Source organism: Asterias amurensis, chromosome 2 (genome assembly GCF_032118995.1).
Source record: "Asterias amurensis chromosome 2, ASM3211899v1".
Classification (NCBI taxonomy): Eukaryota; Metazoa; Echinodermata; class Asteroidea; order Forcipulatida; family Asteriidae; genus Asterias; species Asterias amurensis.
Genome location: NC_092649.1, coordinates 13,209,037 through 13,235,924, shown reverse-complemented (window position 1 = coordinate 13,235,924; position 26,888 = coordinate 13,209,037). Strand labels below are relative to the sequence as shown.

Genomic DNA, 26,888 nt, shown 5'->3' with positions numbered 1-26,888 from the left:
TTACTACACATTTTATATTTAATCAAATTATGCCTCCACTTTGATCTTTCTTTAAGGTCCACACAGCAAGTTTAAAGAGTTCTCTTGTAGGTATTACATGGGTTTAATAACGTGTAACTTTCCATTTTTTAACAACTGAATCAAACCCCCAGTGTTTTCCTGTTATTTCAAACAGCAAATAAAACCAGAAAAGAAGGGGAGACAAATACATCCAACCTATATACCACTTTAAATATATGAAAAAAAAGTAACAAAAGGCCCCCCCCCCAAAAAAAAAAAAAAGAAGAAGAAACTAATTGCATAGGCTGCAGACGAAGGCATTTCTTGAATTTAAAACTCACCTCTTCAGAGCACTCAGCAATACTTTGGTTTTCTTCGCACTCCATAGGCTGCAATTGAAATACATATGATTAACACATGACCATTTGACACTTTGAGTGTGACAATGTTTAACCCATGATACTTCATTCTCAAAGTTTTGACTCGCTATAGCTATCCTCTTGTCATTGTTTCCTGTCAACCTAGAGTCATTCGGTAAAAATTTGGAGATTGAACCAAACATTACACACTAGAAAAAGAACAAACTTCATAAAGCAGCCTTAACAGAAATTAGTTTTGATATGTGGGAACTGTTGATAGAAGATTGTCCTCTAAAAAGCTAAATTTGTCAAGTTTTGTAACTGTCATCAAGGATTTTAAAAGGCTGCACCATGAAAAAAGATGTACCATCATGAATGTGACATCAACAAGTCGGCAAAGCCACCTCTTGTGTTGGCTTGGTCTGGCTCTGTATTTTGATCAAAAACCAAACCCTGACTTCAAGTAAAAGCCGAAGCAGGGCATTTTATATTAAGCTTGAAAATGACACTGGGGACTGGATCCAAAGCCGAAGCAACATTCACAATAAGGGACTTGCATTCATTTGTAGGCCAAACTATTTTTTTGTCTCCAGTTGTAGGTAGAATTATAGGATTAATGACTCGTCACTTTCAAATGACAATCACAGCCGCTTTGATGAAAATTATCCAGTCGTTCTTATAAATTTCTTTTTATCTGAGGTTTAATTTGGAGAGCTAATAATGCCAATGTTTTGAATGTCCGTTTTGTTTTCGCTCACTGAGTTAACAAGATAATGCCAGTTCCACCAGTGCAGGTGCGATAACGATGTTCACACAGCCCACAAATTGTGGCTTTGCTCTGTGGTCCTTTGATTCATGCCTCCGAGTTGAAGTTGCTTACCGATAGTCAGTGTGCGGCAATCTGGCTGTTGATATTTTCAATATAGTCTGAACAATTCTATTCGCATTGACGTTGAGTGGATACAGGGCTAAAAGAATTTAATATGCAGGTGTGCACAGAAAGTCATGGTTACAAATCCCACCAGAGTAACACGCCTGTGATGTTTCTTACATAACTCGGGAACGTACTAAGTATACAGTGATTACACACATCGGTGTAAGGGTAAAACCAAAATGAATACTGAAGGTTTCTGGCAAGAAAAAATACAGCAGAGAACAAGTACTCTTCACACATACCGAAAGCGGCCTTGACCCTTGATTGCGCCAGACATCTTCCAGCTGGTGCATCTCATCCAGGTGCCTGTCCTCATCCTCTAACTGTCGTCTGTAACGCTGGATCTAAAAGTAATCAGACCTTTTAAATAAAAATTTGCTTCTTTTCTCCATAACATACCTTGTTCACCTACCATCCATTTAAAAGAACACGTGCCTTGTCTCGGTCGAGTTGGTCTTTGAAAAGCATTCTTTAACCGTGTTATAAAATGCATATGGGTAGAAAGATGTTGTAAAAGTAGAATACAATGATCTACACAAATATGCCTCGAAACTGCATGGTTTTCTTTTTACCTCGTCGACTAACACCGTCAATAAGATAACACTGTTCGATAAGTGACCCACTCCACAAGCAGGGCACTGGGGGCTGACCCGGGTGAGCCCCTGAAATTACGTCAAAGCTGTTCCAACGTACTGGGAGATCGGGGTCGACCCAGGGAAGCTAACATGCACCCGTAATCATCTTGAAGATAGTCCCCAGTGTTACTAAAATACAGGGAAATCTCTTGAAATAAATTGAAATGTACATGGGAAACAAGTTCCACAAACGTGTTTTGTGTGTTATTGCTCTGGTAAGTTGGGCACTACAAATGTATATGCTGTATGTTGATGATAGCGTATTTCCCAGGTTACCATGTGAATTTTTGCTTGTGCACCAGGATACTTCGCGTTACTATTTTTCTACGCTTACCCAGCTAGCGCAGAAGTTTGAAGCTTACCATGTCAACGTTGATCATTAGTGAGGTTGTGTGTGACTTCAACTCTAAGGACAGTTTAAACGAAGATGACCCAGGGTCCTGGAATGAAAAGGTGTCTTATGATTTGAAATGAGATTAAAATACAGAATACATCCAGATGTCTGTTTAAATTTAATGCTTTTTTTCTTAGATTTTGGAATATTTATAGTAATAATTTTTGTATTTTTACTCTTTGTATATATGCATCCGCAATTCAGCTTTTTGACCGCCATGTTTGCATTTTTAATAAACCAATGATAGTGATAGTGATAGTGATAGTGATAGTGATAGTGATAGTGAGAGCGAGAGCAAGAGCGAGAGCGAGAGCGAGAGCGAGAGCGAGAGCGATAGCGATAGCGATAGCGATAGCGATAGCGATAGCGATAGCGATAGCGATAGCGATAGCGATAGCGATAGCGATAGCGATAGCGATAGCGATAGCGATAGCGATAGCGATAGCGATAGCGATAGCGATAGCGATAGCGATAGCGATAGCGATAGCGATAGCGATAGCGATAGCGATAGCGATAGCGATAGCGATAGCGATAGCGATAGCGATAGCGATAGCGATAGCGATAGCGATAGCGATAGCGAGAGCGAGAGCGAGAGCGAGAGCGAGAGCGAGAGCGAGAGCGAGAGCGAGAGCGAGAGCGAGAGCGAGAGCGATAGCGATAGCGATAGCGATAGCGATAGCGATAGCGAGAGCGAGAGCGAGAGCGAGAGCGAGAGCGAGAGCGAGAGCGAGAGCGAGAGCGAGAGCGAGAGCGAGAGCGAGAGCGAGAGCGATAGCGATAGCGATAGCGATAGCGATAGCGATAGCGATAGCGATAGCGATAGCGATAGCGATAGCGATAGCGATAGCGATAGCGATAGCGATAGCGATAGCGATAGCGATAGTGATAGTGATAATGATAATGATAACAATATGTAAAAACAATAGCAAATTACTGAGAAACCTGAACTGGCCACGGGCAGATACAAGGATTGTGTAGGAAACACCTCCAGTGGGGAATGAACACAAAACACTACAGACAAAACAAAAGACAAGAACCCTGGCAGGGAAAGCCAATAGCGACAAAAAGTCACTTTCAAAGTGGCTGACCTTTTGGTCCAAGACAATAATCAATATTAACAAGACAAAACACACCCTCCACAAGAGGAATACGCATAAACCACCATCTAACCAAGCCAGGCAACTCAGATATAAAAGACAAGCAACACATTTAAAAAAAACAAGTAAATGTGGACCTGCCAGCTGATTTCTTAAAAATGGTTTTTGGTTCCTCTAACAAAACCTTTCGGACAAACATTTGTGTGTTTTCAGATGCATAATAGTAAGCTTCAGGCCTGAATTCTTGAGTGAGAAATTACATCTGTCTAAAAAATTTATGTTACTTCAGAGGAAGCCGCTTCTCTCACTGTTATATAATATCAACAGCTCTCCATTGCTCATTACTAACTAAGTTTTTATGCTAACAATTATTTTGAGTAATTACCAATAGTGTCCAGTGCCTTTAAAGTGAATATACATATACCACTAGGCTTCTTAAAGTTCCTACATATTAATACATCAGGAATTTAGACTGCTGTGCATATCCAATGTAGGACCAGTAATTTTTTGCCCTCTCGAATCACACAATGAAAGGAAAAAAACAAAAACAGAACCAACAAAACAACGAAATTGTTTGCTGGATGTCATGCCTGTATAAAATGCTTACTGTCCTTTGAATGGGATGCAAAGCCGTCGGTTCCGTGTGTTGTATAATGCGCGTTAAAGAACCCAGTGCACTTATCGTAAAGAGAAGGGGCTGGACTATCTATGTCCTATAAAATAAAATATAAAAAATAATATACAGCAATATTTTGAAGGGATACCATAACTTTCGAAAGGCTAGTTGAATCAACAAATAAGTGGAGTCCAATTTCAAACTGTATCCGGTTAAATTGCATGCAAAGGTATAAACTCATACTCATAAAAAGTGCTCTTGCCGCACAACTTGTTTCCAATGTGCATATCGCTGACCGGACAAAGAATTTGTTAAAAAAAAGCTCTTTAAATCCGATACTAAAATCTTGAATCTATGAAAATAGTTGATGAAAAGGTATTATTAAAGGCAGAAAATAGGGGTTACGATTGCTTAAATATGCACACACTCTCTTTTGTGCATGTTTGTATATGATTTTGACACCCAAAATGACACCCAGGATAGGCACATGTGAGTACGCTGCGTGTATTGCAAGGGGTCTATAGGCTTTGTGAGCGTCTCTTTGTATTGAATAAAACCTTTTTTATTTCTAATCTAACAACATGAGAAAGAAAAAAAAAAAATAAGGTAGACAGAATTTAGACCATCAAAAATTACCTGCCACGCTTCCTCATCACCGTTTGTTTTCTCCTTATCCCTAAATTATAGTCAAAACAAAAATAGTTAATTGAAAAAGGAGAGAAAACAGAAACAGTGCAAACCCACAGATACAATCACTTCATTTAGTTTTGAAGAAAAAAAGGAACAGCATTTAAACTCTTCTAAAACATTACAAGTGAAAATTAAATAATTAATTATAACATAAAAGTAAGGAAGACATTGTATTTTTGCATGTTTGCTAATAGGCCTATACTATAAGAGCATGACCCAACACAAAATTTTTGATTGGAATTAAATGACAGTTGTAGCTAAGGCTAAGACTATTGCAAACGCTGTTGCTAAGGACATCCTATTCCGCACATCATGGCACGACAATCATAGCCAGAGCCATAGCCACAACTGCCAATTTAGACACCACCTGAGCTGATTGCTCCATAAAGTACGAAGGCCCGTTAGTGCCAGCAAAAAATAAGTTTCAAATCCGTTATTACGGATTAGTAATCCGTTATAACGGATTAGTAATCCGTTATAACAGATTAGTAATCTGTTATATAACGGATTTGCAATCCGTTATTACGGATTTGCAATCCGTTATTATGGATTAGTAATCCCCTATTACGGATTTGCAATCCGTTATTACGGATTTGCAATCCGTTATTATGGATTAGCAATCCGTTATTACGGATTAGCAATCCGTTATTACGGATTAGCAATCCGTTATTACGGATTAGTAATCCGTTATTACGGATTAGTAATCCGTAGAGGGCGCTATTTACTAGTCACTCTGCATCCCTGGAGTGGTGTGGTACGATGTTTTCAACGTGATTGAGTGACCGAAGAGCTATCGTGATTGGAGATTCTTGATAATAAAACGCAGGTATTTAGTCGTTTTAACATTTTCATGTTCACTGAACATAGACCTAAAGTGTATCTGAAGTAGGTGCTATAATAGGCTTGTTTGGAAATAGTTTGTGCTGTTTTAAGCGCTGCTCTGCTGCCTTTTCAGCGGTTGCGCGCTTGTGCTTCTAGTTCCACCTACCCTCCGACTGTCATGGCCATACACCTATTATATAACGGTAAGCCTGTGAGACTGAGAAAGTTGGGCACTTAGCTAGCTGTAATGCTCAGTTGGTAATCCTGGACACAGGCCTTAACTTCGCCCATGACATTCAATCAGTCTTCAGTTTCATTGTTAAAATTAATAAGTGGCCTGCCCAAAATTGCTGCTATAGCTATGACTTTATAGTTTTTGCCACAGAGCTTGAATTTGACGGGAACGCCGTCGCGTCCCAATGTTGAACCGACTGTGGGCGATAGGGAGAGTATAAGTACATTGATCTTGGGCGAAGCCTGGCGTGGGGCCAAGAATAGATGGGGACCAAACATATTAAATTCAGATGTTCATTTTAGCTCACTATACCCGCAAAGTATCTAAATTTCATATAATATAACACTCGTACTTTATTTGCTCATTAAACTACTAAACATAAGGGACCCATGCTGTGGAACGTGCTTAGTGAACACCCGAGAGTTTCCACAGGTTTATTTATGTTTAAACGTGTCGTTAAATCGGACACATTTGAGTCTTATTTGTAGATAGTGAATAGAAATGTATGAATTTACCATGTACTTATTATCTGTACATGTACATTACTGACTGGGAATGGGTGGCCCCATGCCGTTGTGGCGGCCTCAGTGCTCCGGCGGTCTCAGAGCTCCAGGTAACATCACCGGAGATTTCGGCACGCAGTAATCACGGTCTCAGATATCTAGCGTGCCAAGCTCTCCGGGATGACGTAGCATGCTGTCGTTGCGGGCGTGAGTCCCCGCCCCCCCTATACCGCCACGAATAAATCTTCGAGACCTGTTTTGTTATCGTACGAGTGCTTTTCCGAGGGGCAACCCAAAACCCTTTCCTGGCTTTCAGAAGAACCTTCTTTGTAATTCCCACTCCTACAATACTTATTATAGACGTGATTACTTTTTTCACATAAAGCTTCACATAAAGCTCCACATAAAGCATACGCTCCACTCGTTCATGGGCGCCGCCATGACTTGGTAATCTGGAGCTCTGAGACCGCCGGAGCTCCGAGACCGCCACACCTGGGATCCTCGCCCACATGGCCGCCTACATTGCCGGCCTTTCCCTTGTGGTATCCCCTGGGTGTGATCATTCAGTCTCCGTCGGTACTTAACTAGCCGAGTTGCAAGGCTTTTGTGTTAAGTTTTGTGTCCAGTGTTTTGTATACTAATTAAGTTTACGTGCATATCATGCATTGAGATTATTTTTATTTCATTTTTTTCCCCCAGTATTAGCAATCCTTCAGTATAGTACAAGGGACCGTTAAGTAATTAATTAAGAGTTTAAAAAATGTTTTTGCATGTTCTAATGTATAGCACTTGACTATTTTTGTTCATTTCCTATCAGGCAGATAGGTGTGCAGCGATGGGGGACATTTACAAATACCTACAGGAGAGAGGGATTCCAATGAAGACGATCGACCAAATGAAAGATGAAAAGGTTTAAAACTCATTCTCTCCCTTTACCGGATTATATAACATGCATAATAGGCCTATAAGAAAACAATTGTTTCGTTTATTGTTTGTTAATGTTCTGTTGTTTTACCTGATATTCAGGGGGTGTTTCGAATGACACAAAGCTATATGCTAAAAATGTTAATGTATTAAAGCAGCTACTTTGGTTAAAAGTCTTCGAAAGATAGTTATATAAAGACTTTTATATATACTGGTCAGGAAGTTTCAGAGTGACATGGTCAGTGAGGATGAGGGTGGTTAGTGGTCAGTAAAAAGGATAACACGTTCTAGACACTGGTGTCTGTGTAGGCATTGGACTTATTACGATGGGGCAGGGGGGTGGGCACAACAAAGATGTAAGCTTACTATACAGTAACATTTCTGTGAGTAAAACAATAAAACTTGTTGTATGAAGACTGTTTATGGAATGGCATTTCTTTTAACCGAAGAGGCTAACCTTTCTTTATTTTCTATTTTTGCTTTAGATTGACGCAGACACAATTGGGATGATGGATGATGACACTTTAAAGACCTTCATCCCTCTGCTTGGCAACAGAATTGCAGTAAGAAGCTTTTGTAGAAAGGCAGCAGGCCCATCAGATCAACCACCACCATCATCAAAGAAAAACAAACTCCTGAACACACTGCGTTGGAAGCTGCAGCTTAAACAACGAAGGGAAACACTCACGGATACTGATGATGAAGACGATTTTGAAGCATCTGGATCTAGTGACAACCGATCAGTGAAGCTGAAAAGCAACAGCAATGCCCGGAAGGATGTTAGAAAAATTGACATTGGGTGGATTGACTACAACTACCAAACGAGTTCCTACAAGCAAGTCCGTAAACAGCTGGCAAGGAAGAGTTGGTGAAGTCATCCAAGAACCTTCTTTTTAAGGGCGGGAATTCCTCAAGAGGAAAGTCAGACCATTTTGAGTTTGAAATGTGCGACTTCAGACAACTTCCTGTGTCTTCTGATTTCACCGTAGGTACCCTATATGATGAAGTTAAAATGCCTGTACTGCGTTTTTATCTGCAGACGACAAAGAAAAGCGGAGGGAAAAGTCAGGGTGAAGAAAGCCCCCAAGCTGAAGAAGGTGCCAAAACTGAAGAAGACGCCTCAGCAGAGGAAAGTGGGTGTGGAGGAAACAAGAAACAGAAAAACAAAGAAAAGCAAGAGAAAAATAAAACTGAAGCTGTGGTTGATGAAGAAGAGGTCCAAGAACTACCGATAACTTGGTGGGATATCGGCAGTGAGGTGGTTGTAGACATCGACAGTCCGGATCCAGTTGGATCATCACAACCTGATACTCCAACTGTGCAGTTTGGACCATTGGGCAGAAATTAAGTCGAACATCTGAATGACACCCTACCGTTAGAAACCAACCAGGTGCCAGAGGAAGAAGGGGGTACAGAAAGTTCTGGTGAATTTGAAGTGGTCGTCCTTAGGAGAGCATTTATAATTGATGATTTGGTCGAGGCCTTCTCGAGGCCAAGCATCATGGGAGCAAAAATATCGGTCCACATGATTTTACCCAATGGTGACGTGGAGTCGGGCCAGGTAACGGAGTTTACCAAGATGCTCTCACCCAGTTCTGGTTGGAGTTTAATGTAAAAATGACGACAGGGGCAACATTTAAGGTACCTGTCATTCGGCATGACTTTGGTGAGCGGAAATGGGAAGCTGTAGGAAGGATCATTGCGAAGGGATGGAAGGACCTGCGATATTTCCCCATTGGTCTTGCTCCAGTGTTTATGGAAACTGTCATTTATGGCAACAGTGAAGCTGACACCAAGGAAACTTTCCTGCAGTTCATTCCCGAATCTGAATGGGCAATTATTGAAGCAGCATTGGATGAGTTTCCTTCTGATGACACCGGTGCAGATGAACTGTTAGACATTCTGGGAGGATGAGTGCAGGAGACTACCAACTAAAGAAAACCTACCTGGACTACTGTCTGAGTTAGGTGAACAGGAGTGCATTACGAAACCCACCTTTGCTACCAAAATCATGAAGGAACATGTCGAACCATTTTTTTCACATTTGTCCAGAAAAGAGTTTGTGCCAATCTACGATCCGAAAAAAGTACTATCAAAGCTAAACTTTCCAGAACATCCGACGGCTCAGCAGAGTAGTGTTACTACATTTTTAAAGAGATACATTAGATCATTAGACAACAACATGCCTGCAAAATTGCTCCGTTTTTGCACAGCATCTGACATTACACCACAGCAGCCTATCACTATAACCTTTACCAGTCTTGAGGGGTTTCAGAGGCGACTAGTTGCCAATACATGTGGTAATGTGTTGGAAGTGCCGTCGAGGTATGAAAGCTTTGTGGACTTGAAACAAGAATTCAACGAAATCCTCAACAGTGGCGTTTGGGTGATGGACATCATGTAAAACCAGAGTTGCAACTCTGATTTTACATGATGTCCCTTGTTAAGGACAGTCACACACTTGCCACAGTGTTGGCCATTATTGTTTTATTCTGCCTATACTGCCTAACTTTTATACAGTCTACCCGCAGGTCACCAAATTTCCTTTCGTTTTATCTGCAATTATATATGCAGCGGTTTTCATGCGTTACCTCGGTTTGAAATTAATATAATTAGTCCAAAGGGCTTCTGAAATTCAGTCTTTTTCGGCATTATCTGAAAAGTATTGACAGAAAAAATGTAGCAGTACATTGAAATGAAGAGCATATCTGTCGTTATGTATGAAAAAAGCGGTGCAACTCAAATTTTTAAAAGAAATATTTGTACGTAAAAAATTGCTTCAAAAAGAAAGAAAACAAGTCACAAAAACACGGCAAACTTTCCCGTTATGAATGTCGGCAACAGTCCCTAATTAGTATAATGGATAGATTATTTCATATTCTTTCCGGAAATGTTAAAAGCGAGACCGGATCGTAGCTAGTCCAGTCAGGATACAGCGATTTCCGCCGGTAGTCCAAAACTTCCGTTACGAAAAAAATCAACCATTAATCCTCATGGTTTCCTGCACGGTGATTGGCTGACGATGATATCATCCATTGATATGACGGCTTGCTGTTTTTCGTGGGTATGGTGCCCCGACCAAGCCCGCGTTAGTCAATGCCTGTCTATTATGAGCTGAATGAGGGTCATTCGGTTTATGGCAGAGTGGCTCTTTTGTTATTGATTAACGCGGGCTTGGTGGTCGGTGCAAAACTAACTTTTTAAGGCGGATATATGATTGTTATTTTTTTTTTTTTCGAAAATCTAAGTCTATTTTCTGGGTTTTTATTCATCTTCAATCGCATTGTCTCAATCCGTGACGTTGTTCATTGAAGCATGGTTGTGAACGATGGGAAGTTGATAATTAAGTATTTACGAGAAAGAAAAAAAAGCAGGATTGCAACGAAATGTCATGCGTTTTATCAGACCAAAGATGTATAATTAACACTGATCTATGGTCCCGCGGTTTCTTTGACCATCCAAAAGAGAAAAAAAAAGAGGGAAAAAGAAACAATTAGAGGCATTAAGAAACACATTTGTCTCTTGACTTGAAGGAAAGACAATTATTAGTATTCATCTTTAAATTTTCTTTGTTAGCTATCCATTCCTTTGATATTGTCAGTTGAAAAACAACACATTATCCTAGCCTCCTTGTTAACCTGAATGCAAGTTTCTTGAAAATGTTTATGTTACCATTAAAGGTACACGTTGCCTTGGACTGGGCGATTTGGACAATCAAAATAGCTTGTTATGAAATGAGTTCCAATGAATTCGGTCAACAAATGTTTTAAAGGTAGAACAAAGAAAATTTTCAGGTGCCTCAAAATTGTGTGGTTTTCTAAGTTGCCTTGTGAAATATTTACCTTGCGAACCGTCAATTTGTCTACACAAAATGACGGATCATAGTTTACAGAACTATATAAGGAAAACCACATTGCATATTGTATGCATCATTATTTTCTACTTTTAAAACCTCTTTCCAACCAAAATATTCATTTAAACTAATCTTCATAACATACGCTTTTTGCAGCCCAAATCACCCAAACCCGGGCAACGTGAACTCTTATTATTTACTATGGTTACCCTCCATATACTTGTTTTAGGGACCGACTTTTACGATGTTAAATGTTAAAGTTAAGATGTTCAATAAAAATGGTTATAAAACATAATTGTTCCTGTTTTCATCATGGTTTATTGAGCTTCAAATCATCATTTTCTGTAAAGCAAAACTGTGGATATTAATAACGGGCGCCTTTAGAACTTTGAAGACTATTACGCATGGGTATAATAATAATAATGACAAAAATATTGGAGACTCGACATGGTGTCATTTACAAGTTTGCATTTAGAAGTTTGTCAACTAAATTTCGTTCAGTTAGATTTTGGAGGCTTGTTGTTGAAGACCAGTTTTTCCCCAAAAGAAGCGTTAACACAATTTATTTTAAAATGTTTTATTCTGGGGCTGGGGGACTTAAATGCTTTGGATACTCTTTCTAACACAAAAGACTATGCCCAACGATTAACGACTTTCACAGTGTGGAGATGAGATATTGTGACGCTCCCAGGGCTTAACTCTATTATCAACACTTACTGCCTACTTCACTATAACTGTAAACAACTTGTTCTCCTCAGCCATTGTTTATATTGGGTTCACCGAGGTGGTAAACTACACCCTCAGGTATATGTTAATTAAGAAGCTTACTTCACATCCAGGGAAGGGTAACATGTTATTTAATTGCGCCATCACTTGTAGACTTATTGCACCACACTTGTAAACTGGGGACCTAGATTTTATGAGTATGTCATAGTTATTTCGGGTTGTGACAGAATGGAAAGATACTAAATTATTACACCACCCTTATGTAATGCCTTTGTACATGGGTAATGGGGTTATTTTCTATAAAAGGGATTAATCTGTGTAACTGATGGTGATTCTCCATGTAAAACCATACAGAGCAGTACTCGGCCTCTGTGGTCACCACTTTAGGATATTGTACAGTAATTATATAAGGACAGAATAAATGGAGCCTTGATTCTTTGTGACACCGGAACTTAATGTTTGGACAGTTATTATTACTTATGACTTGCCTTCTACCTAAGGACCAAGTAAATACCAGTTTCTGAAGTTAGTCTAGTATAATCTTTGAGATTGTGGCCTACAACCGCAGGACGCGACGCCAAGGCATATTGGGAACACTTGCGTTACCTTTAGGTGTTTCCCAAGTCTAAAAGCCTACCGAACGCTCGTCGTCGCAATATTGACGGTAGAAAGCTTACTTCAAAATATACTGTCTGAGGTTCTGTAGTTTTTGAGAAATGAATAAAAAAGTCACTAAATTACGTTTCACATGCGGAACATATATTATTTTTGAGGATATTAATAACAGGCTTTGAAGACTATTACGCATATAATAATAATGACAAAAATATTGGAGACTCGATATTATTTTCGTGACAATATTGTTTTACACATTATTTTCTCTTTGCTTTTTTGTTAGCTTAGTGTAAATCTGTGGACATTGTGTTTTGTTTTACAAAGAGTACCACAAGCCTTCATACAAATCAGGCCATGGTTTGTGCTTAGTTCACTTTCAGACTCGGAGTATTATAGGAACAACAACTGTCTTTGAATCATTGTTCTGAGAATATGATATAAACGAAGACCTTCGTCTGAGTTCCGCGGAACAGAGAAGCCCCTCTCTGTCATCAAGATGGTACACAGTTCAAACACGTCCACATCACAGGGGTATTCTCCTTTAAAGGCACATTTAGTGTCACACACTTCTATTTCTTCAAGATGGACAGGCACACACAGGTCTCTGGCTCCAAGCAGTTGAGGCAATGAGTACATGACTGCAGAACATCCAAATGGTCCATCGTGATTTCGCGAAGAACGGATGCGGTGGGCATTCCATTCTCGGACAACTGTGTCCATCTCTTCCTATACACAAGAAGTGCAAACGATTTTCAATTTCGGGGAAGTGGTACTATGACAATGACGGTGATTGCACAATATTTGCCCCAACCAAATGATTTGTCTAGACCCCTTTGAATTATGTTAATACTATTAATTTAATTTAAGAATATCACATCTGTTGTTCTAATTCTCCCCAATGGTCCGATTTTGATTTCTCGGGTTGTTTTGTTTTAGTTTTGTTTGTTTACTGTAATGACTTTATAATTTAATTGTGTGAAGGTATCTCGATTGCAATAAAACAACATTACCTGGAACGAAACACATACCTGGATAAGATTCAAGAAGCAGAATTGAATCAGTGAAACGTCCAGAAAATCTCCACTGAATTCGCCGTTGTCTTTCAAATCATGAAAAATGTTCATCCAAAACTGTGCACAATGTTTGCGTAAGATGCTCCACCAGCACTCGATACGTTGGTTGTGCACACTTTTACCGAGAATTACACTTTTTTCACCAGCTAGTGCGTCTTGGCAGTTCCTTCGCAGAAACATCTGCATTTGCTGCACGACGGAATTCTCCATACCAAAATCTGCCCTGACTATTCTTGGACATATTCTCCTTTCATGCACTGCATGCATATAATAACCTGCGATGACTGTTGGTTTACTACTTGTTGTGTACGCTTCTAACCATACTATTTGTCACGAAAACCTGTCGATACAGCCATTAATGCATGTATTCCATAATGCTTTAGTTTATCATAAGAGTCGATGTGCCACATATAGTTTGGACCTCTACCTCGATACACACGTCTCTGAAGCCTCTTTCTTGCCCTACACTCAACTCCTTCGGGATCTAAGACTCCTATAAGAAGTGGACAGATTCCCTGTCCGTGTTAATACCATTTTGGATGCATTTCAAATGCATCCATCTGTAGCCATGTAAGCGGCCTGACTTCTGCACTTGTTCTTCAAGGAAGCAAGCTACCTCAACAATGTCGGTATGATGCTTCCGCCGAAACAAACCCATACCTCAGAGTTTTCGCTGCAGAGTCCGCCTGCTTACCAAAATATTGTGGTTCACTAGTAAAGACGCCAATATCTCGTCATAGTTTAACCGCAAGTTGAAGTAGAGACGAACAATTTCATTACTTAAAGCTGTCTGTGGCATTGTGCACTAATGGTGGACTAGTCTACTAAATGAACAAAATACGAATCCCTTATATGAATCCGTAATAACAGATTATGAATCCGTAATAACGGATTACGAATCCGTAATAACGGATTACTAATCTGTAATAACGGATTACTTATCCGTAATAACGGACTGCTAATCCGTAATAACGGAGTGCTAATCCGTAATAACGGATTGCTAATCCGTAATAACGGACTGCTAATCCGTAATAACGGATTGCTAATCCGTAATAACGGATTGCTAATCCGTTTAACGGATTGCTGATCCCGGATAGCTAATCCGTAATAACGGATTGCTAATCCATAAAAACAGATTGCTAAGCCGTAAAAATGGATTGCTAATCCGTAATAACGGATTGCTAATCCGTAATAACGGATTATTTTTTACTGGCGCTAATGGGCTTACGTAATAAAGAGCAGTTTAGACACACACTACACTGTTTAAAACACACTAATCATAAATGATTTCAATAACCACCCAAACTACCTTTAAAATCCAATAATGTACAGTTTTTATGTACACATAGGGTAGGCTACATACATGAAGACTCAAAGAATCTATCAGAAGACTCACATACCTGGGATGTCCATGGGTCAGGGGTGCACCTTGGCCGTCTTTAGGGGGTTCTGAACCCCATTTTTTCATGTATGCATCAGAGTTCACTGCACAAACAATTATGCATAAATAGATCAGTCTTTTCAAGCAACAGTTGAGTTGACACTGAGTTCTGTTGTGAGGACCACGGAGTAGTCAATGGACACAGCCTTAAGTGAGCATAAACATTCAAAGATATTGATGCTTTAAAAAACAAGGCTCGATCTTTTGTGTAAATTTGAGCATTTAAAGTTTTTTATGGTGATTCATGTTGACTGCTTGAGACTACATCAGCTACAATAAATAATAAGACATTACATGTACAACTTGTTTTTAATGCATTTGTGAGAGTACTTCCCAGGATTCTCTCCATGTACAAACTAGTGTATAAGGACAATGCGCGTGAAATGTGGTTGATATGGTTCCGCTGGTATTTGGAGCTATGCGTATTCAAACTAACAAGTCCACCAGCTGACATGCTACTGAGTAAGGATAAAGAGCTAAAAGACTTACCCCAAGGTGGTCTTGCTGAGAAGCGCTTCGAATCACCAACTTCTTTAACAAAAAGAGGAACAGAGAATAATACCTAAACCTTAACTTTTATGCTAAAAGTTATCCACCAATTAATGGTTAAAAGTTTCATGTGTGTAATCCATACAATGATAATTCTACTTCTAAAAATAATAACAAATGGACTGATTTCCCTTCCAGCTTTTGTCTCTGAGGTCAGGGGTGAGAGTTATAGCTGACTAGAATGTCTGAAATCACTCAATGTTTTAAAAGAAAAAAAAATTCACAAAAGTGCTTGTTTTGTGTTGATTTTGTTTTAGTTTCATGTGCAGATAGTTATTCAAATTGACACAGCCTTAATTGAGCAGTAAAGAAAAATAAACTTCCAAGAATTTTTTGGATCTCACAGGCTAAGAGTGGGGGAGGCATGTACAGTAACATGTATACGCATTATATATTGTAATATCAGATCCCTCACTGCCCTCAGTCATTCAAATTCAAGCACAAGTTCACACTAGGTCACATAATCGGGGGGGGGGACCCCCCCCAAAAACATACTTTGTATTCTTCCCTGTTAGGACACCATTAATAACATACATATACACAATTCTTGGGTTTGTGTTGGTTTATTGTGGCGGCTGCCTGTCTAAAACCAGCTGTATACACTGTGCCGAACCATGAAGGAAGGAAGAGAAGGAGCTCGAACGAAGGGACTTCAAAAGTCGAACCTGCGGTACCGCGGTCGTTTAACAACACCTCGTAATCACCAACATACCTTATACAGACAATGGGCGACCTAGCGTATGTGAGTTTGCGCGTGCACACTTGGTTTTTCACTCAACCATGGTGTCGTATGTCGTATGGATATAACACAAAAAAACAACTTTTTTGAGACCTGATAAAAATTATGTACACTTGTGCTCACCAAATTGAAAAACACAATTGAATACCAACCACCCACATGTGCTAACACCCACATTTTGAACCACTGCTAGTGACCGGAAAGTAAAAAAAATGAAAAAATATGCCATGATGTTTCAGTAAAACACCACAAACAGTAAATGAAAACGGGTATATTCACAATTCTTGTCTCCAATGATTCAACTTTACACAAAGGCAACGGTGCAGAGCGGCGGTACCGCACGTTCTGTACAAAGAAATCTAATCCTGCTTGTTAATCGGCCGTCCAGCTGGAGGTCTCCTATCTTTTTCCACTAGTTAGACGGGGGCATTGTCAGGGTATTCTTTTGTTACTCTGCGGTTTTGCGGGTCGTTCAAGCTCCTTCTATTCCTTCCTCCATGGCCGAACCAACGCGAAGTGCCCTTGTTAACGCCACACCCTTAACACAATGCCTCGCATTCCATAGCGCACCCTCAGCCTTAATGCGTGCCCATGCACCGTGAAGAAAACCAATGTGTTCTAATTCACACATGGTTGTTGAACCGAACATATTTGAATGTGTCCTGAACCAAGAATGTACATGTACACATGAACAATGATTCATTGCGGGCATTCATTTGGGAGTCGTTTTTCTAATAAATTTTCCTCTATGATATTTTAACTACATGTTGTTTTCGAGTAAGGGAATAAAAGTGTAGCAACGACTTCTTCAATGGCCATTTAAAGCTGGCAGGGTCGGAGGCCGTGTGATAAAGGCCTGAGCTGAAGGCGAGGGTCTTTATCGCTCGACAAGGTTTTAAAAGCACGTTTAAGAACAAGTCACTACTCTTTTATTCACATTCATAAATGCCCTTTTGTTAAAAAACGTTAAAAAAATACATTATAGACACTTTAACCGTTGAAAATTCGAGGTTTGAAATATTTCTTTCCAAAACTTTGTGAAGAATCTGTTCGATGTGCGTGGGTTGTGTGTACGTGCGCGCTAAGATTACGCGCGCGCGCTTTGATTACGCGCGCGCGCTTAGATTACGCGCTGTTACTATAGCTATGCATTGCGTTCCGCGTGATAATCTTGCGCGCCCGACACGCGGAAGCCAGCTTGTTATAAACAGCCCCAGCTAGTCATTATCAAAGGTTTAAACACCCCTACGTGATGCGCTCTCCACCAATAGGAGTAAAGAAACTGTCTTGGGTATTTATGAATTAACTGTTTAATAATACAATTTGCCTCTTTGAAGTTAGTGTACAGTGTACCGTGAACAAACCAATGTGTAAACAGAATTGCCGCTTCGTTATTTTAATTTAGCTAGGTCAGAGAAAGTTGCCTCAATTCATGAAAACTAAAAGGAGAGTAGTCGTTTTTGACACTCAGACACTGTGGTGGCCACGGCTTCAGACATTACGTTCCGGCCTTGAAGGCTATTGTGAAGGTACTACTTTATATACACACAGCGCATTAATATACTGTGACCTCAATACGTCACTAGGTCAATCCAGGTACTCGCTCCAGAAAACAGTAATCTTGTATATGGTATGAATCAGTCACGTCAATAATAAATCATTACATTACTCCAGAATATATGTCTACCGATATAGTATTATTACATGGTGGCAGCAAAGGATCAGGCAAGTGTCTCATCAAGTTTTAGCAATAACTGTGTACAGAATTTGATCCGATTGGACAGAACAAATCCAACGAACGGCACTGCTGGACGGACACATTCCGCCATTTTGACACGTGAGTTACAGTACATGTAAATCAACGCTACGTACGTACCATATGTGTATCACGTACCGGGTAGACCGCATAAAACGCAAAAACAACTACACGCATATTGTGATACGAACATTTTAACTGTATTTTCACGCAATGGCTGATACAATACCTCATCCAAAGATGGACTGGAGCCATCCAGATCGCCCTCAGGCTTATAAAGAGTTTAAGCAGACATCAAATATGTGGTTCCAGGTCAAGAACATTGTACCTGATAAGCAGCACAACTACATAATTTTGTGGGCAGGTCGCGAGGGGCTCAGGATTTTCAACACCTGGGGCCTCACTGATGAACAGCTACAAGATCCCACAAACATATGGGATAAGTTTTCGAAGCATGTACAGCCTCATGAGAACTTTAGGATACACCGGCTGGAATTTCAGCGGTACAAACAGATTGATTCAGAGTCTGTTGATGACTTTTATACACGTTGCAAGGCAAAGGCCATGAAATGCCAGTTCAAGGAAAATTCTGCACTCGAGGAACGCATCATTGAGGTACTGATTTCCGGTATCAAATACACGCAGACGCAGAAGAAATTGCTAGGCAAGGACGACAAGCTGTCTTTGCAGGATGCTCTCGACATATGCCGTACACATGAAGCTAGTGTGAACCACATGGCTCAACTCGGCAACATCGGACACGATGCCACGGTGGATATGGTAAAACTTCGCGGTCAATGTAAAAACTGCGGGGGCAGTCATCCATACAAGCCGAGAGATGGGTGCCCAGCATACGGCACTACATGCAGAAAATGTGGTAAAACTGGACATTGGCAACAGGTATGCCTCAGCTCTGCTGGCAAAGGACAAAGCCAACAACAGCGACGCAAACCACGACCCAGATCGGATAATCGACCTCGCGGATCTTACAGGAGAAGCAACACTCCGAAACCGAATAACCGTCAAAGTGAGGTTCACTATGTCCAGCAACAGGACATGGATGATGCATCCAATGACTTTGAGAACATGAGTTTTGAGACAGTCACAATCACGCAACAGATCGACGGTATAAACAATACCAACAACAAGCGCGTAGACAATCGCGATCAAGTGTTCACGACGCTCAACATCAAGCTCAAACAACGGCCAGGCAATCACACGCTCACAGCGAAAGTTGACACGGGTGCACAGGGAAATATCATCCCCCTCCGATTATTTCGACGCATGTTCCCCACATTGTTGGACGCAGAAGGATTTCCAAAACTTGGCGCTACAACCCCGGTAAAGGGAATTCTCACAGCTTACAATGGCACACAAATACCGCAGCATGGCAGTATAACAATTCCATGCAAATTCAACAGTGGTGAGTGGATAGACGCAGAGTTCTTCATTGCTGACGCAACAGGACCTGCAATTATTGGACTGCCAAGTTCACGCGCACTCAAACTCCTCACGATGAATTGTGCCATACGTACACCTGCAACGCCAACGCCAACGCCTAAAGTCGCAAACTTGGGGCCCATACGCAACAACAAGGACCTCAAAGCCCAATATCCGGATCGATTTACCGGTATTGGCAAGTTTCCTGGTCAATTTCACATTACGCTGCACGAGGACGCGCAACCTTCCGTACAACCGCCTCGCAAATACCCCATCCAGCTCAAGGATGAAATGAAAGCCGAACTTGACAGGATGACAGCGTTAAATGTAATAGCCAAGGTGATAGAGCCCACAGACTGGGTGTCGTCCCTTGCATTTAGCAGGAAAGCCAACGGCCAACTTCGGATCTGCCTCGATCCAAAAGACCTGAATCGAGCCTCCAAACGCACGTATCACAAAACGCCAACGCTCGAGGAGATTACCCACAAGTTCAGTGGTGCACGGGTCTTCAGCAAACTTGACGCACGTCACGGGTACTGGTCCATCGAGTTGGATTCAGAGTCCAGTTACCTGACCACGTTCAATTCGCCTTTCGGACGCTATCGCTTCAAACGACTACCATTTGGACTCAAGGTTTCGCAAGATATTTTCCAAGAGAAAATGGACATGATATTGGAGCAATGCCCCGGTACCATCGGCATAGCCGACGACGTTGCAGTGTTTGGGCATGATATGGAGGAACACAACAAAAACCTTCATAACCTCATGCACATAGCTCGCAAATACGGTCTGATCTTCAACTTGGACAAGTGTGATATTAACATTCCCAGCATCAAGTTTTTTGGGTGCTACTACGATGCTCAGGGCGTACACCCTGACCCGAGAAAGTAAGTGACATTCACTCGCTACCATCGCCAACCAACGTCAACGAACTGCAACAATTTCTCGGTTTGGTCCAGTACATGGCACCATTCATACCAAACCTCGCAGATCATACTGACACCACACGCGCACTCATACGCAAAGATAGCGATTGGCAATGGTCAGCATCGCACCAGACAGCGTTTGACAAAGTGAAATCCATGATCAGCACCGAATGTACACTAACGTACTTTAACACTCGCAAACCAACAGTCATTCAAGTTGACGCCTCGTTAAAAGGGCTTGGTGCAGCTCTTCTACAGGACAACAAACCTGTCGCATTCGCGAGCAAGGCTCTCACCGACGCCGAGAAACGCTACGCAAACATCGAACGAGAATTGCTAGCTGTAGTGTTTGGTTGCACTCGCTTCCATACTTACATATATGGATCAAAGTTCACCGTCGAGTCGGACCACAAACCGCTAGAGAACATACAACACAAAAGCATGGCTAACACTCCGCCACGACTGCAGAGAATGATGCTACGCCTGCAACCGTACGACTACAACATAGTCTACCGCCCTGGACGCGAAATGGTACTCGCAGACGCACTATCGAGGCTTGGCCCAACGCGCGGTCCACGGATTGATCTCGATACGACCATATACGCCGTACAGTTCTCTACATACAAGCTTGCAGAAATGCAACGCCAGACACAAAGTGACAAAACACTACGCCTCCTCAGTGAAACTATAGTCACTGGGTGGCCGGATGACCCAAAACAACTACGCAAGTGCATCCGCCACTACTGGTCCAACCGCGATGAACTATCGGTTGATAACGGTCTCGTCATCAAGGGCGAACGAATCGTCATCCCTGAGACAATGCAAAGCGAAGCATTGCAAAAGATTCACGCGGGACACCAAGGCATCAACAAATGCCAGCTCAGGGCCAAAACATGCATCTTCTGGCCTGGCATCAATAAAGACATTGAACAATTGGTAAGCGCATGCAGCACATGCCAACGACACCAAAAAAGCCAACCCGCGGAACCACTTATTCCTCACGACATTCCACAGCGACCGTGGCAAACCGTAGGGACAGACATGTTCCACTACAACAACGCCGAATACTTGATTATAGCGGACTACTACTCAAAGTACCCATTTATCAGGAAAATCAGTGGACGGTGCACAAGTGCCACAGTCATACGCCTCACGAAACAGATTTTCAGTGAACTAGGCATCCCCACGAAAGTAATCAGCGACAACGGCCCACACTACGACAGTCACGAATATCGCAAATTCGCTCGTGACTGGGGATTTGACCACGTGACATCAAGCCCCAGATATCCGCAAAGCAATGGTTTTATTGAAAGAGCCATCCAAACTGTCAAAGCTACATTGACAAAAGCCCAACAGTCCGACATGGACATAGATCTCGCTCTACTTTGCCTACGCACTACTCCGTTGGACAATGTTATTCCCTCACCAGCGGAACTACTACATGGACGCAAACTAAGGAGCAACCTTCCTATCAAAATTCGCAACACGGTACCCCAAAAGGACGCAATCCATCAACGCCTCGTCGCTCGTCAGACTAGTCAGAAAGATAACCATGACAAGTATGGTGTACGTGCCCTACCCCCTCTCAGTGTAGGCCAGCATGTTAGCGTACAAGATCAACAGTCTGGCAATTGGTTACCTGCTGTCGTGAAAGACAAATGTCCAGAGCCCCGATCGTACATGATCGAAACACCAATCGGACATTCACTACGACGTAACAGGAGACAATTACGCCCACGGGACACAGAGAAGAAACAAGTCCGTTTCACCGACACACCACCAGTTGAGCTTCCTCAACTAACACCTACTCCCAAACCGCAGGAAAACAAACTTTCCCATGGACAAAACAACTCGGAGAAACCAGACAGTAACTCTGATCAAAATTATCACACACGCACTGGTCGTGCTGTGACAAAGCCAAAACGGCTTATCGAATCCTAAAGAAGGAGAATCAGAACAGTGACATTTCAAAAAGACATTGAAAAACTCAGTTATTACTATTGATGTTACCACTGCTATTTTGTTGACAAACAAAATTTGTTGACAAACAAAGTTACTGCTGTTGATGTTTATCATTTAACAAAGTTACTGCTGTTGATGTTTATCACTTTTAATTGTTGTTGAACAAGTTGTTACAAACCGTTTTTATTGCATGTTGTAAAAAACTGGAGTCCACTTAAACCCCCAAACAACTCAAAAGTATGTTTACTGTTCTTGCATATATGTGACAAAATTTATATCATTGGATCTCGCACATTGAAGTATTTTGTACCAGTGTTCCCAATTTTTATTGATTCCAATATGCCTAAATAGTCCTTCATTTAGCAAGCCAGTTTAGTATATGAATTCCTCGAAAAAGGGAGGATGTGAAGGTACTACTTTATATACACACAGCGCATTAATATACTGTGACCTCAATACGTCACTAGGTCAATCCAGGTACTCGCTCCAGAAAACAGTAATCTTGTATATGGTATGAATCAGTCACGTCAATAATAAATCATTACATTACTCCAGAATATATGTCTACCGATATAGTATTATTACAGCTATCACTCGGCCTTGGTCTTGAAGGTTGTGGACTCATGTACATGTATAATGCACAATTGATGACACTTTTTGAGTACATAAAAAAAAGTGTATCGTATATGTCTAAAAATTGCACTTTCAGACTAAATACAAAATAGATCATACATGTACGACCTGACAGAGAAAAAGACATAAAGATTGTGAACTGAGACACAGCTAAAGTGCAGCTAAATATGAAAATGTATATTTGTACTTACCCTCCGGTATAGCTTTCTCAGCCGTCTTCATTTTAGCTGAAAGCAAAACAATATTTGTGTCAGAGCTCCTTGATCCTTAAAGGCAGTGTACAGTTTAAAGCCATTATACACTTTCGGTAAACAGTATTGTCCAAGTCACACACTTCGTGTGTCACAACTTATATATAAAACAACAAACCTGTGAAAATTTAGGCTCAATCGGTCATCGGAGTCGGGAGAAAATAACGGGAAAACCCACTCTTGTTTCCGCGCGTTTCGCCGTGTCATGACGGTTACACACCTATATTCCGACACCCCTATGTTCCGACACCCCTATGTTCCGACAACTCAGCCTATATTCCGACACCCCTATGTTCCGACACCCCTATATTCCGACACACCTATATTCCGACACACCTATGTTCCGACAACTGAACCTATATTCCGACACCCCTATGTTCCGACACCCCTATATTCCGACACCCCTATGTTCCGACACCCCTATGTTCCGACAAGTTGTTCCCGCACATTATTACTCAGTTGATCAATAACAAAAACACAACTTGTATTACGCAAGGTTTCCCAAAAATTTTCGACCGGGATTAGGTTTGAACATTCATAAAATGAATTTGTACTATTTTAAAAAGTGATGGAATCTCGCATGCATTTAATTTTTTTTGTGGTGGTTATACACATGAGTATGGCTCCCCGAGGTAGCTGGCAATAAAATACTCGGTACTTTGCTATTGTTAGGTGCGTGTCCGTGTTGATAACATTTCATGGGCGTCAATTAATAAAAATTCCAACCCTCTCCTGCGTTTATTGCGCCGATGTGTAATTTCTTTCCTTTGCCCCCCCCCCCACAATTTTTTTTTAATAATAATAATAATCATAATAATTTGTTAACAATTAATAACAATAAATAATTCAGTCCTACAACCCCCTCCATTACTCAGTCCTCTTCTAAAGAAACCGAATATTTGTAATAGCAGAATCTTGTTATACAAATTAAACTCCTTTGTGGGACTACATATTAAAGATAGGTTACCGGTACGTTCATGAACTAAACTGCGAACATGTGTAGTTTCTTCAAGTCACACCGTTTTTCTTTAAAAAAAATGGCTAACACAAAATATTGGTACAGGTTGTCGGAACATAGGGGTGTCGGAACATAGGGGTGTTTGGGTCGTTGGAATATAAGGGTGTCGGAACATAGGGGTGTCGGAATATAGAGGTGTCGGAACATAGGGGTGTCGGAATATAGGTTGAGTTGTCGGAACATAGGGGTGTCGGAACATAGGGGTGTCGGACCATAGGGGTGTCGAAATAAAGAGCAGTCACCGTCATGACATGTGTTTAAAAAAAATCTGTAATTCTCGCTAACGAGAATTTATATTGTTTTACCGTTTTCTCAAAAAGTAAAGCATTTCATGGACTAATATTTCAAGAGAAGTCTTTCACCATTACCTTCTGTAAACCCTGTAAATTATTTGTAAATCTGTGAACTTTTTTTGTTTTTTCTGTACCGAAAGGGTCCAATGGCTTTAACAAACCAATCGAAGTTCGTTGAAGTTGAATAATACTAGAAAGAAAAAACACCCTTGTCACACTAAGTTTTGTGCTTTCAGATGCTTGATTTCGAGACCTCAAATTCTAAACTTGAGGTCTTGAAATCAAATGCGAGGAAAATTACTTCTTTCTCGAAAACTACATTATTATTTTGCTAATAATTATTTTGAGTAATTACCACTAGTGTCCACTGCCTTTAACATAAAATCAAAAATTGTATTACAAAAAGTGCTGAATAACCCCACGAATTTACTTTCATTGGGAACAGAATTTAAAGAGAAACACAATGGTGCTAAAATCAAAATTAGGCGTTTTCTGTCTGTAACATGTTAATTTAAAGCCTACAAAATCGCCCACGCGCCCCTATGCTTCGCCATTAAAAAGAAAAAATTACTTTCCAGTATTGCTGAATGTCCAAGAGTTCAGGTTTTTGAAGTGATTTTTTTATAGAAAAGTGTACTCTTCCTGACGTGTTATACTGGAGACTACCGTGCCCTAATAGAGGACCTCAACCACTCAACTACATCGACGTGATCGGGAGAGATACGGAGGCTGAAATCGTGGACCTCCCAAACATGATGAGGGACAAACACCTCTGGCATGACGTTGTGCATGGAATCTAGGTTGCGACCGCTAAATGATGATGATGATGTACTCTTTTAGGCCTTTTACAAGCAGGGAAATATACCGCACTCGACGATTGCAAAACTTGCCACACATCAAAAAAAAAAACCAAGGTTTACAAAATAATGACATTAAACCCGGCAAACAGCTTGCTAGATCAAGCCTAAAACGCGAATAGGCAGTGGGGTCTTAAACCAACATGGCCGCGCTCAGAAGTTGACGGCATCGCTAAGTGGTTCTGATCAAGCAGTATTTCCTGAAATATTTTCACCACATAAACGAGTCCCATTAGGACAAAAAACATCACAAATGAAAAGATAAATCCTTCATCTACTAAAATATTGTCTAAAATAATTGTTTTGATGAATGAAAAGGACAACAAATGCTGATTAAAAAAGTTGATTTTTCACACAGCTAAAAGTTCCTACTACACCAGGCCCTGCAGTCTTCCATTGGGCTGTGCAAACATTGTGCTTTTGGGGAGCATGTACACGTAGGCCCTGCAGTTCTATTCTAAACTATTATAAATGCGTCACATGCAATGAATGGATTTTAAAACATAAAAGTTTTTTTTACAGTCAACAAGTACCATGACCCTAACCCTAAACCCCAACATTTGTTTCTGCACACAATGACACAGGGGTGTTGAAAGAAGTCACCCACGAATAGTACATAATATACAACAATAAAAAATACATAATTCAAGTGAAAATGCAATGTACTTTTCTCAATCTCAGTATGCCAAGATTAGAACTGGTGCAGTGAGTTACACACATTCGTAAAAACACCTGTAACAAGACTGATGAGGAGTCTCAACTTAACAATAATTTCCCCATAGATATAAAATATAAAATCATAAGATAAGAATAAGATATAAAATCATACCTGTTGGTGAAGTTGGTGAAGATTCTTTAGAAAGTCTGTTGTGGTTTACAGCGATACAAAAACTTCACTGGTATGTACGTAGCTGATTTGAGCACGTCATCGGCATCCAACAGGTAAAGTAGAATAATCATTCGACAGGCTGCTGCCCTCTATATTGTAGTTCAAGGGAGTTTATTTAAGAGGGGTCGGCCGTCAGGGAACTTTGTGTTGTTTCCTTTTTAGGTTGAAATGCCTGAAAACAATTTAAAAGCATAGAGGTTCAAGAGGCCGATAGCAATACAGATAAAGGAAACATCAAGTACAGTACATAAAAGCAGTACGCAATATTTACACATTTAATTCATATCTTTTTTAAAATATGCCCCCCCCCCCCCCCCCCCCCCCCGTTCCATTGGGTCGACACTTATTCTCAAACGTTTGGGGTTCATTGGTACACACCATTAGTATCCGAAGTAATAAGGCTACACTAAACTGGCAGCAACAGTCCTCACATTTCCCACGATTGGCTGTGTACACAATACAGCGTATAGTGAACACGCATGCTGACTGCATGAAAAGACCCCCCTATTATACCCATCACAAAACCCATCCTCATAGTATTTCAACCTCAATGGAATTTCTTCAAGTTTTTAGGATCTACTAATGAAGAAAGTAGCTTTATAAATAATATTTTTTCATATTTTTACTAATAATGATTACTGACTTATTCAAAGTTAAA

General features: G+C 40.8%; 2 protein-coding genes and 1 pseudogene across 5 annotated transcripts in view; 1 reads left to right on the top strand and 2 right to left on the bottom strand.

Moving 5' to 3' along the window:
- The window catches only part of LOC139954344 (uncharacterized), a 46,654-nt gene that overhangs the window by 7,815 nt on the left and 11,951 nt on the right, over positions 1 to 26,888 (bottom strand). For 3 of the 4 annotated variants that reach the window (XM_071954099.1, XM_071954098.1, XM_071954101.1), the window contains 8 exons: positions 26,171 to 26,402; positions 23,114 to 23,149; positions 15,407 to 15,448; positions 14,877 to 14,961; positions 4,672 to 4,711; positions 2,291 to 2,368; positions 1,536 to 1,637; positions 342 to 389 (listed from right to left, as the gene is read on the bottom strand). In XM_071954099.1, the coding sequence (XP_071810200.1) occupies positions 342 to 389; positions 1,536 to 1,637; positions 2,291 to 2,368; positions 4,672 to 4,711; positions 14,877 to 14,961; positions 15,407 to 15,448; positions 23,114 to 23,144 (426 nt within the window). In that variant the 5' untranslated portion in view covers positions 23,145 to 23,149; positions 26,171 to 26,402. The remainder of the gene's footprint in view (positions 1 to 341; positions 390 to 1,535; positions 1,638 to 2,290; positions 2,369 to 4,671; positions 4,712 to 14,876; positions 14,962 to 15,406; positions 15,449 to 23,113; positions 23,150 to 26,170; positions 26,403 to 26,888) is intronic. The other variant, XM_071954100.1, reaches the window with a different exon arrangement.
- On the top strand, positions 6,795 to 9,613 carry LOC139934075 (uncharacterized; annotated as a pseudogene).
- Positions 12,794 to 13,743, bottom strand: LOC139934074 (uncharacterized). The gene is made up of 2 exons (XM_071928368.1): positions 13,432 to 13,743; positions 12,794 to 13,129 (listed from the first exon to the last, which is right to left on the bottom strand). The coding sequence occupies exons 1-2, from the start codon at positions 13,741 to 13,743 to the stop codon at positions 12,794 to 12,796; spliced, it is 648 nt and encodes a 215-aa protein (XP_071784469.1).